This window comes from Myodes glareolus, chromosome 17 (genome assembly GCF_982192425.1).
Source record: "Myodes glareolus chromosome 17, mMyoGla1.1, whole genome shotgun sequence".
Classification (NCBI taxonomy): domain Eukaryota; kingdom Metazoa; phylum Chordata; class Mammalia; order Rodentia; family Cricetidae; genus Myodes; species Myodes glareolus.
Window position 1 is genome coordinate 65,753,923 of NC_142042.1, and position 12,420 is coordinate 65,766,342.

Consider the following 12,420-nt stretch of genomic DNA (forward strand, 5'->3'; position numbering starts at 1 on the left):
CTCTTCCAGAGGACCCAAATTTGATTCTCAGTCACCAAATCGGTCTATGAGTTCTGCTCCAGGGCACTCAGCACCTCTGACCTCTGTACCCACTTGCACTCATGTGCGCATACCGACATGCAGACAGACATACCTACACATAACTAAAAATAATACAATTTGCACTTCTGTATTTTATATGTGTAAGTAAGTGTTTTGCCTGTGTGTATGTAGATCTAGGCAGCATGTAAAGCAGTGCCTGCAGAGTGCAGAGGACAGCATCAGATGTGGGTGCTGGGAATGAAACCAGGGTCCTCTTAACAGTGCTCTTAACCACTGAACCATTTCTCGAGCCACAGATTTTAGGTTAGAAGTTAAATGTGATAGGCAATGGTGGCATAGGCAGCTAGATCTCTGTAAGTTAGATGGCACCCTGATCAACAGAGTGAACTCCAGAACAGCCAGGGCTACACACAGAAACCCTGTCTCAAACCGCCCCTCCAGCCAAAAAATGTTAAATAAAAATTGTATTTATGGTATATAAGATGATACTTTGAAATATATGGTGTTTGTATATCTACACACTGCAAAATGGCTAGCTCAAGCTAATCAACTTATTATTACCTTACATATTAATTTATAATAAGAACACTTAAAATGCACTCTGAGAAATTAATGTCCAGTAGATCAAACATAGACTGATTAAGAAAAAGCTGGGCAGGATTCGTGAAAGTGGGAGGCGCTCCCAGTGACTTTGAGCTGTAAGTACATCCATCAAAACTGACTCTAGTCACCATGTTATAACACAGATCTGTTGACTTTACTTTCATCTGACATGGGACTAGGGAAGTTATTTTTTCCTTTGCAAAATTTAATTCATCAGGGTAAAGGGGGAAGCTAAGGGAGATGAAGCAGAACTTCCTTCCAGGCCTAGAACAAACAACAGATGACTCTATGGCCCATTCCACCATCTCTGCCTGCAGCAGCCTGCTGGAAAGCCCCTGCAAGTCCATTTAACTACCTTTCTTGGTCTCCAAAGATGTCAACAAAAACAATTCTACTTTCTTCTGAGCCCTCATTAACCTAGGCAATCTGCTTCCACCAAGATCCAGCCTGAACAGGAGAAATGGGCTTGGGAAGTTCAAGAAAACCCAGCCAGGCTGTTTGGTTTATATCTAGGGCTGGAGAGGATAAGAGGGCTTGCCACTCTTAGAGAGGACCTGAGTTCAGGTCTCGGTTCCCACATGGGGAAGGGGAGGTTCACAACCACCTGTAACTCCAGGTGATTGGACATCTACATACACACACAATTAAAAAATAAATCTTGAGTGACTGGAGACATGGATCAGAGGTTAAGAGCACTGGAGGCAGCCAGGCAGCAGTGGCACAAGTCTTTAATCTCAGCATTAGGGAGGCAGAGTCAGGCAGATTTCTGTAAGTTCAAGACCAGCCTGGGGGGCTGGAGAGATGGCTCAGAGGTTAAGAGCATTGCCTGCTCTTCCAAAGGTACTGAGTTCAATTCCCGGCAACCACATGGTGGCTCACAACCATCTGTAATGGGGTCTCCTCTTCTGGCGTGCAGGCATACACACAGACAGAATATTGTATACATAATAAATAAATTAATTAAATAAATAAATATTAAAAAAAAAGACCAGCGTGGCCTACAATTGAATTCCAAGACAGCCAAAGCTATTACACAGAGAAACCCTGTCTCAAAACAAACAAACAAACAAACAAAAAAGGCCAATGTTTGGTTCATATGTCAATATCTTCCCTTCCTTCCTTTCTTTTTATTTTTTATTTTTTTTAAAGATTTTATTTATTACGTATACAATACAGTGTGCTGCCTCCATGTATGTCTGTAGGCCAGAAGAGGGCACCAGATCTCATTGTAGATGGTTGTGAGCCACCATGTGGTTGCTGGGAATTGAACTCAGGACCCCAAGAAGAACAGTCAGCATCCTTAACCTCTGAGCCATCTCTCCAGCCCCCCTTCCTTTCTTTTTAAAAACTATTTATTTTTATGTGCATTGGTGTTTTATCTGTGTGAGGGTGTTGGGTCCCCTGGAACTGGAGTTACACACAATTGTGAGCTGCTATGTGGGTGCTCTTAACCATTGAGCCATCTCTACAGCATCTCTTCTTTCTTTCATTTGCTTGAGACAAGGTCTCACTATATAGCCCTTGCTGTCCTGGAACTCTGTATGTAGACCAGGCTAGCCTGGAACTCAGAGATGCCCCTGCCTCTGCTTCCTGAGTGTTGGGACTAAAGGTGTTGCCACCAGGTTGGAGTACAGAGTAATCTGAGAGAAGTTAACTTGCCCTCTCTGGGTTGCCGAGAGCCAATATATATATATATACACACAGACACACACAGACACACACAGACACACACAGACACACACACACAGACACACACAGACACACACAGACACACACAGATACACACAGACACACACAGACACACAATACAGACACACACAGACACACACAGACACACACAGACAGACACACAGACACACACAGACACACACACACAGACACACACAGACACACAATAGTTGCTCTAGTTGTTGGTTCGTGCTAGTTTCTTCCCTGTTCGGACCAGTGCCTTAGTCAAGGATTCACAAGCAAAACTAGCACACAGCTGAATTCTGCATCATCCCCCAGTGTGTCTGCACGGAAAGGAAGGCCCTCAGGGCTCATACCTGTGCTAGCGCAGTCTCACTGTTACTGGAAGTACACTCCTGGACCGCCAGACACTAGACCAAGGCGAAACAATCCCTGAAATTTTGAAATTACTATTTTTTAGCCAAGAGCATCTGACTCCTTTTTGTTTGTTTGGTTGGTTGGGTTTTTGGCTGTTTTTTTTTTATTGTTGTTGTTGTTGTTTGTTTGTTTTTTTCCAAGACAGGGTTTCTCTGTGTAATAGCTCTGGCTGTCCTAGAACTCTCTTTGTAGACCAGGCTGGCCTCAAACTTACTGAGATCTACCTGTCTCTGCCTTCCAAGTGCAGGAATCGAAGGCGTGTGCCACCATGGCCCAGCAAGCATCTGACTCCTTATCAGTAAAACTGGCAAAATATTATCTGCTCTGTGAGTCTGAGAGCTGGCGCACAGCACATCATGTGACAGAAGAAACTTTTCAGACAGGTGTGGTGCTCACTCCTTGGGAGGCTGAAGTCAGAGAAAATCCAACATGAGGCTGCCTTTGGTAACAGAGTAAGACCTTGTCTCAAAAGAATCAAATAAGCAAGTAGGAAAAGATAGATAGGTGGCAGGGTAGTTCAGTGGGTAAAGCGACATAAACTGATCAATCCCAGGACCTACAGAAGCAGAAGAGAGAGCTGATTTCTGGGTGTGGTCCTCTGGCTTCCACAGCTGGGCAGTGACATGTGAGCCATCGTCCTTTTAACCCTGTGACTGCCTGTCTGCTCTCACAGGAAGAGAAAAGAAGGAAACGAGAATTATATTTTTAATCCCAGAACTCAGGAGGCAGAGACAGATGGATCTCTGTGAGTTTGAGGCCAACCTTTTCTACAAAGTGAACTCCAGAACAGGCTCCAAAGCTACAGAGAAACCCTGTCTTGAAAAAAAAAAAAAAGAGAGAGAAAGAAAAAACAAAATTAGAAATATCTCACAAGTTCAGTAATACCCTGCCTCAACAAATAAGCCCGGAAGACACAGTGAGATCCTTTTTCAAATAAACAAGATCTCACAACTTGTCATGAGATGACCCAGTTGTAACAAATTTGAGTCAACACCTCACACCTACCTCAAGGCTGTGGGCAGGGACACATCCAACACCTCACACCTACCTCAAGGCTACAGGCAGGGACACATCCAACACCTCACATCTACCTCAAGGCTGTAGGCAGGGACACATCCAACAAACACCTCACACCTACCTCAAGGCTGTAGGTAGGGACACATCCAAACCACTTTCTGTCGCAAACTGTGTATTGTGGCTCTGCTGAATAGCTTAAAGGAACAAACAGTTCTAAGTTAAAAGAGAATCCTCACATCTTCTCAACTTTCTTACATTGTTCCACCATCTCATAGTTCCCGTTCCTAAGAAGTCAGCTTTAAGCGAAACGTGAAGACAAATAGAATTTACTGGACATATCACTAGATAGTTCTTGCGTTTTGTCAGTTTTTGTTTTTGAGACAGGATCTTATGTAGCCCAGGCTGACAGTGACCTCAGGGACACTCCTGCGCTGAGATTGCAGGTGTGAACTCCCACACCAGGACAGCTTTCAAACTACACTCATATACTCACTATCAGGAGGCCGTCCTGGGCAATATGACTTCCTCACTCCAATTTCAAAAAGCAAAACAAAACATATAACCTGTAGTTATATGAAAATAATAAGACCCCAAACAAAAACAAACGTTTGGCTAATGCGTGGCAGTTTTCCTGCCCTGCGTCCCTGCGTGGGTTAGCAGGGTCCCCAGAGTGCTGCAGTGTGTGGCGTGATTCACAGATTCACATGACCGTGATTGTGCAACTAGCTGCTAGGAGGTGGAGGTCTGGTCCACAGGGTACGGGTTATTTACTGTCTGGGTAAGAAATAACTTGGGACCTCGAAATCAGAAGATAAACAAACCTAAATCCAGAGACTCTTACCCTCAGCCCGGAAGTGTAAGTTTCCACTCAACTTTCCTACAGTGGTTTCTTGCTGGAACTGGGAGGCTCTGCCAAACTACTTCTGCGACCCCTCTGTTGGTCTTTTGTTGCCAATCACGAGGGCGTGGGCCTCGAAGTAGTCCCCTATTGGCTGGAAGCCCTGCCATAAGTCTTCAACGTCCAATTAAGATTCACGGGTAGAAGAGTGCCACGCGGCTATGGGGTGGACGGGGCGGGGGCGCCTCCAAATATTGGCTTGGTTCTCTACCCTAAGATGGTTTCCCTTTTTTAAAGACTGTGGCTTCGAAACAGAAAGCTCAGGTATCCTGTGTGCTTGACACTCCCATCGCAGCTCTTTGCTGAGGAGAGACATCAAGCCCTCAACAAGATCTGTTAGCACTGGGGGGACCTGACGAAAGGGGCGTGGGTGCCTATAATTTTATTTCAGTTTGCATATGGGCAGCGCCTTAATCCTACTCTCAGAACCAGGTCGCGACAATGGCTCCTGGCCAGGTGCAACCCAGCTCCCCCTCCCCCAAACTCCATGGACAGCGTAGGCGGGACTTGGCTGGGCAGGACCAGGATACAAGATCCTGGAGGAAAGAAAAGGTGTAGTGTTTGGGACTTCAGCGGGCTAGGTTGCTTTGGCAGGGCAAAACTCTCCGAACAAAACCCAGGTAATACCGAGGGGGTTGTTTGCATGAGCCCGAAGTGAACTTTTGCGAGGGGCTCTGCATGTGAGCCGACGAGAGGAGTAACAGAGCCAGAAGCTTGGGACAGCCGCCTCCTACTTTCTATAACCACCCCACTACCTTCCTACAGAAGCATGGAGTCCGGGTGCCCTGAGTTGCTGGAGCCCCCAGAAGATATCTTCTCAACAGGATCCTTCCTGGAGCTGGGGCTCGACTGTCCTCCGTCAAAGGTTCTGATGGCTTAGGCTTCAAGATCAGGCAGGGCACGTGAGACTGGGAGATGAGGAGGCTGGGGCTGAGTGAGTTTGTTGAATCCAAGTGGGAATGAGGTTAAGCCTTAAATGGCTTCAGTTCCCACAAGGAAAGGGGTCTGCTAAGAGCCCACAAAATAGATATGAACTTTAACTATGTTCATACATACGTCTAAGAAGGAAAAACACCAAAATTGAAGCATAAAGGATGCAAGACTAACGTCAGGTAGGACTTTCAAAAATTTTCGCTACACTCACACTCTCCTTCTTTAGGGCCTTCAGAAGAGCGAACCTGACGATCTCCTGAACCTCTTCATTGATCCCAATATGGTATACTGCTCAGAGACAGCTCCTGCTAGTGACAGTGGTGTCTCGGAAGACCCTAGCTCTCCAGCCCCACAGGCGCCTGGCTCCCCCGCCCTCTATGAGGTTGTCTATGAGTCAGGGGGCTTGCAGAGCACTCAGCGGGAAGCGGGGCCGGCCTTCGGACTCATCTCCATCCAGATAGGTCAGTGTCCCTTTTGGGCCCAGCCCTGGCCGTGAGACTTAGGGGAGAAGGTCCCCAAACTGTGCCACTGCCCAGTCACTGCTGATTCCTCCCTGTCTCTCTATTGGCTTCAGAGCAGTGGAGCTCTGCATTCATGGCGCCTGAGACCTGCCCGGTCAGTGGGCTACCCTCTGATGCTCATAGACACATCCTGCCTAGAGCCAGCACGGTAGCCCCAGCAGCTCCTGACGCCCTGGTAAGTCATGAGACCAGCTTGAAAGGGTGCTCTTCAGAACACGTGTTCTTACATAAATGGGGGCACAGGGGAAAAGGGAGGGGAAACTAATGAGGAATAGGTTTGTCCCACTTTTGGTGCTGGTGGGTTTGAAGGCCAAGGAGAAACAAGCGATTCTAAGAACAGGGAAGCGTGGGGAGGAGAGCTATGGGATGGGGAGGGGCGAGAGTGATGAGGGAAGCTGCAGTCAGAGCTCTAGAGAAACATAGACATAGTGTGTACTTATACCAACAGAGCTGCTCTCAGCCTTGGGTCAGGAAAGGGAATTGGGACAGGACACCTGGGAATCCACCTGGCTAATGAGGACAGGGTGTTAGAGAAACAGTAGCAAGTGTTTGCAGTGGAACAATTGCCCTGTGACCAATGCTGCAGTGATGTGCCTTCTCCAGATGAGTTAACGCTCATGCCTGCTGGGCAGACCAATAGAGGCCAAATTCAGGCCATGTTCCTCTGTGTGCCTGAAGCTGGGACCAGAAGCCATGCTAGGGGTTTGTGTATCAGCACAGGACTTGTGCTTGTTTTATTTTTAGATAAAGCCCTCTGTGCTCCATTCTCAGAGAGTTTGGTTACAGAGATTGGAAGAAACACTCCACTAAAACACTTGGAGGAAAAAGGGGAGGACCAGGAAAGGAAATAGGAAATGGTTTAGCCAAGAGCCAAAGGCCATCAAAAAGCAAAAGCCAGAGGCTGAGATGGGTCTGTGAGAAAAAGCAATTGCTATGTGAGTATGAGGGCCTGAGCTGGGGGTTCAGATCCCCCAGCATCCACATAAACAGCTACAGATCCCTGACTCCATGCTCTGAGGGCTGAAACAGGAGGCTCCCTGGGCTTGCTCAGCACCAGCCTAGCTCCAGGACTGGTGAGAAACTCAGTCTCAGAGGAAGGGTGGAGGGTGCTAGAACAGGACACCTGTAGTGCCACTCTGGCCTCTAGTCACGTGTAGCACACCCGCACATACATGTGCAACTACATCTCTCTGACTCTCTTACACACACAAAGTAAAAAGACCAAACTAAATTATTCTCGTAAAAGTTATTTATTATTGTGTATACAAGTGAGGGAGAAGGACGGTACATCTGTGTCATGGCTCATGTGGAGGTCAGAGGACAACTCTGTGGCACCGGTTCTCTCCTTCCACCTCTACGTGGGTTCCAAAGATTAAACTCAGACTTTGAGTCTTGTGTGGCAAGTGCTTTATCTGCTGAGCCATCTTACCAGCTACAAACTAAGATAGTCTTAAGTGAAACGTAAGCTGGGTGTGGTGGCACACCAGAAATCTCTGCACTTGGGAGGCAGGGCAGGAAGAGGACCACAGACTCAAGGCCAGCCTAGTCTACTGGTGACTTCCTGTCTCAAAAACAAAAAAAACAAAAAAAACAATCCGGGGACTGGAGTGTTGGCTCAGTGGTTAAGAGCACTAGCTGCTTTGCCAGGGACCCAAGTTCAAGTCCTAGCTCACAACTGTCTACAACTCCAGTTCCAAGGGATCCAACATCCTCTTCTAGCTGGTATGAGCACCAGGCATGCAAGCAAACACCCACGCACATAAAATAAAAAATAATGATAAAACACTAAAACATAAAAAAAAACCCCAAAAAACAAAAATGGGCTGGAGAGATGGCTCAGCAGTTAAGAGCACTGGCTGCTCTTCCAGAGGACCCGGGTTCAAGTCCCAGCACCCACATGGCAGCTCACAACTGTCTGTTAACTTTGTTACAGGGGATCTGACTGACACCTTCAAATCAATGAATGTAAAATAAAATTAAACAAATTATTTAAAAACAAAAAACAACAACAACAAAAAAAAAACAGCACTCAGGAGGCAAAGGCAGGCAGATCTCAAGTTCCAGGTCACCCTGGTCTACAGAGCAAGTTCCATGACAGTCCATGACAGTCAAGACTATACAGAAAGACCCTATAAACCACCTCACCGCCCCCCCCAAAAAAGTGTAAATCTTTCATAAAGAAATACTAGGATCAGCAAGATGGCTTATTGGATAAAGGCATTAGCAGCCAAATCTGCCAACTTCAGTTTGATCCCAAGAACCCATATGGTGCAATAAAACTGCTACTGGAAATTATCTTTTTTTTTTTAAGTTGATTGGGGGAAGTACAGAAGGCCTCTGCCCAAGAACTCCATGGTTCTTATTTATTTATTTATTTATTTATTTATTATGTATACAATATTCTGTATGTGTGTATGTCTGCAGGCCAGAAGAGGGCACCAGATTACAGATGGTTGTGAGCCACCATGTGGTTGTTGGGAATTGAACTCAGGACCTTTGGAAGAGCAGACAGTGCTCTTAACCTCTGAGCCATCTCTCCAGCCCCTGGAAATTATCTTTTGACCTCCACACGTGCACTGGGCACGAGCTCGTCCACACAGATCGACACAAACACACACACACCATAAATGAATGGATGCCAGTGAGAAGGCAGGGTCCTCAGCTGATGGGCTCAGCTTAACCAGACACCATCTACCCTTCCCACACACCGCTTGAGAGGTCAGCCTAACTGTCCTTACAAGCTCCTTGTCTGGGAGTCACAGCTTGAACTGACAGTTGGAGCTTAGAACCTGATGAGTCACGCGTCCAAATATTTTACCAAATGTAAGGTAATAGCCAAATGATTTACCCGACAAGGAAATTCAACTAAGCCCATCATAGTGAACATACAAGCTCCCTTCTGAGTGCCCCACGGTCTGGGGAGACAGAGCAGAGCAGGCCCTCTCTGACTTGATCAATAATGTCAAGTTTGTGTGGATAGAAAACTTCACTCTGCCTCCTCAGCTTCAGGTAGGCCCTTTGGCTTGCCACAGAGCCTGTCTGAATGAGCCCCTGACCTCACTCACCGCTCAGCACAAACGGAAGCCCCTCTCCTGAAAGAGTGAGAGGGGGTGGAGAGGCAGCCTGGGTGCTGGAAGCAGGCAACCTTGACCCTGCTCATCTTCTGCCTCTCTTCCCAGCTGTCCTGTCAACGTCTGTTCCTGACAGATGAAGAGAAGCATCTGCTGGGGCAAGAAGGGGTGTCTCTGCCCTCTCACCTGCCCCTCACTAAGGTAAGAACTGTCCCCAAAAGGTGTTTCATCCCAGGAGCTCCATTCAACCTCCAAAGAGCCTGGTTTGCAGGGACAGTGGGGACTTAAGGGAGGCTAAGGGCCAGCCCTGCACATCCTGGGCATCTAGGCAGAAGAACGAGTACTCAAGAAGGTCAGGAGGAAAATTCGCAACAAGCAGTCAGCGCAGGACAGCCGTCGGCGGAAGAAAGAATACATAGGCGGGCTGGAGAGCAGGTGTGTCTGGGCACCGCCCCCTTCCTCATGTAGCCAGCATGTTAAGGGACCAGCTGCCAAGCGTGGTCTCCTTCTCTACACTTCCTAGAGTGGCAGCCTGTTCTGCACAGAATCAGGAACTACAGAGAAAAGTCCAGGAGCTGGAGAGGCAGAACACGTAAGTAGAAGCAGTGTCCAGAGGGAGGATGCGGCTACAGGCAAGCTGTTCTTGGGCTAACTCTTCATTCTTCTCCTAGTTCCTTGGTGGCACAGGTCCACCAGTTACAGATGCTCACTGCTCAGACCTCCAGCAGAGCTGCCCAGACCAGTACCTGTGTTCTGGTACATCAGGATGTTCTTTATCTCCCTCCACCCGCCCGCCACCATGCTCCACACTCCCACCTAAGACCCCCACTACCTAGCCCTATTTCCCAAACCCTGATAACTGTACTGACAATGTTGATGCAGTCTTCCTCCTCTGCTGTCCCCAACACCCATATGCCCCCTTGCTCCTTTCAGATTCTCCTTTTTTCGCTGGCTCTCATCATCCTGCCCAGCTTCAGCCCCTTCCAGGGCCAACCAGAAGGCAGACATAAGGCTTACCAGCCTCATGGAGGTAAGAAGCCAGGGCACAAAAGCTCCCCCCATTCTCTGAAACAATCCAACAGTAGGAATATTCTTGGTGAGTCTCCCACCTGCACAAATGCTGTACCACATTTTCTCCTCAGTGATTTCCAGAAATATCTTGACTCACAAGGACATGACAGAAAGCCCAGAGATTCCAGCGGTGAAGTCCCAACTGGAGGGACTGCCTGAAGTCCCAACTGCAAATGGCTCTACAAAGACACAGTTAAAGCTGGGGACGAGGAACAGACCCACTGGGCAGATCAGGGGAATGCTGCATGCAGATGAGATGTAAGCCTTTCCAATCACACAGAACCCAGAGGCTTCCCTGACCATTTCATCTGGAATTTCCATTTAGGCATCCAACCTTGGAGTTCTAACTCACTCAAGATCCCATAGATCCACAAAGGCCAAGTTTGCTTATATGGCAGGGCATCTCATATACTTCTGTCCTACATTTGTGATTTCTTCTTTGGGGATGAGATTAACGGGAACCAAGTTTTGACTCAGAAATAAACTTTCTAGCTAAAATTCAGTCCCAGGAAATTTTACCGCTTCAGACAAGTTCCTACTATAGAGACTAAACTGGTCTCAAACTGATTCCCTCCGAAGTCCTAGTACTACAAGTATGTATGTAGGATCACATTCAGCTTAGCTTTTTATTACTGTACACAAGTGTGATATGTAAGTATTGTTTTATGTATAATACTCGTGTGAAGCTCAAGGGCAACTTTTTTTTGATTTTTCAAGACAGGGTTGCTCTGTGTAGCTGTGGAACTCACTCTAACTCACAGAAATCCTGCCTCTGCCTCCCGAGTGCTGGGATTAAAGCTGTGCACCAGCATCTCCTGGCTCATGGCACCTTTTTAGCTTTCTTTCCTCTCACTATGCAGTCTAGGGATCAAACTCAAGTCATAAGGCCTATGAAGCAAACACTTCTTGAATTTGTTGTTTGGAGACAGGTTTCTCTGTGTAGCCCTGGTTGTCTTGGAACTTGCTCTGTACACCAGGCTGGCCTTGAACTCAAGAGGCCTCTGTCTCACAAGTGCCAGGACTAAAGAAGTGTGCCAACACTGCCCAAATGTCTATGTGTGTATCTACGTGCATACGTGTGTGGGTGTCCATAGAGGGCAATGGATCCCTGGAGCTGGCAGTTGTGAGCTCTGCCAGACACAGGTACTGGAACTGGACAAAATCCCCTGGAAAAGCAGCAAGTTCTCTTAACTGCGGAGCCATCTTTCCAGCCACTGCACCAAGCACTCTAACACCTAAGCCACTTTACCAGCCCAGAAATTTTAAATAAGAGTAAAAGATTAGAGACTGGGAAGATGACTCAGTGGTTAAGAACACTTGTTGTTCATGCAGAGGACCTGAGTTTGACCCCTAGTACTTACATGGCAACTCACAGCCATCTATAATTTCAGCTTAGGGGATCCAACATCCTCCTCTGATCTGAGGGTACCAGGCAGACACTCGGTGCATGAACATGCAGGGAAACCAGTCACACAAATAAAATACAAGATAAATAAATCTAAAAAAAATTTTAAGAGTAAAAGAAGGAAGAGAATTGTTACCTGCTAAATCGCCATTCCCTACCACCACGCGGCTCAAATTATTTTTTAAAAAAGACGTATTCACTTTGGGACTGAAGTGGTTCAGTGGTTAAGAGCACTTGTTGGACCAGTGTCCAATGCCCTGTGCCGTGTAGTAGCAAGGGACCTGGCATCCTCTCCTGCCCTCCAAGGGCACAGACAGGCAGAGTGCACAGACATACATGCAGTCTCTTATACACATGGGGAAATTTTTAAAAAGATTCATTCACTTTCCTGTGATCTGTCTATTTCTGTATGAGTTTGTGCACTGCTTGCCTGAAGGTACCCACAGAGGCTGGAGCGCATCACATCTCCTGATGTTAGAATTATAAGCGGATGCAAATCACCCGATTGGGATGCTAGCAACCAAATCCAGATCCTTTATGAGCAGCAAGTACTCATAAGCACTAAGCAAACTCACCAACCTCTTTAATTTTTTTGAGATGTAGTCTCACTATATATCCTTGGCTGGCTGGGAGCACCTTGTGTACAAAAGCTGGCCTTGAACTCAGAGATCTGCCTGTCACCCAGGTTTGGGATTCAAGGCCTGCACCACCACACCCAGTCCTCCCCACACCAAACTATCAGAGGGAAGGAAA

At 47.1% G+C, this 12,420-nt stretch overlaps 1 protein-coding gene across 6 annotated transcripts; it reads left to right on the plus strand.

The window, feature by feature from the left end:
• The first annotated feature begins 4,485 nt into the window (after positions 1–4,485).
• Positions 4,486–10,764, plus strand: Creb3l4 (cAMP responsive element binding protein 3 like 4). Of its 6 annotated transcripts, none has more exons than XM_087897324.1 (10): positions 4,486–4,624; positions 5,432–5,531; positions 5,826–6,060; positions 6,174–6,295; positions 9,300–9,392; positions 9,520–9,626; positions 9,715–9,783; positions 9,863–9,947; positions 10,125–10,221; positions 10,334–10,764. In XM_087897324.1, exons 2-10 carry the CDS (start codon positions 5,436–5,438, stop codon positions 10,522–10,524), a joined length of 1,095 nt encoding a protein of 364 aa, XP_087753450.1. In that variant the 5' UTR covers positions 4,486–4,624; positions 5,432–5,435; the 3' UTR covers positions 10,525–10,764. The 6 variants fall into 6 exon arrangements, with proteins under 6 accessions (XP_087753450.1, XP_087753453.1, XP_087753451.1 ...); XM_087897327.1 differs by having other exon boundaries at positions 5,835–6,060; XM_087897325.1 differs by lacking the exon at positions 4,486–4,624 and adding an exon at positions 4,897–4,930.
• Positions 10,765–12,420: the final 1,656 nt, after the last annotated feature.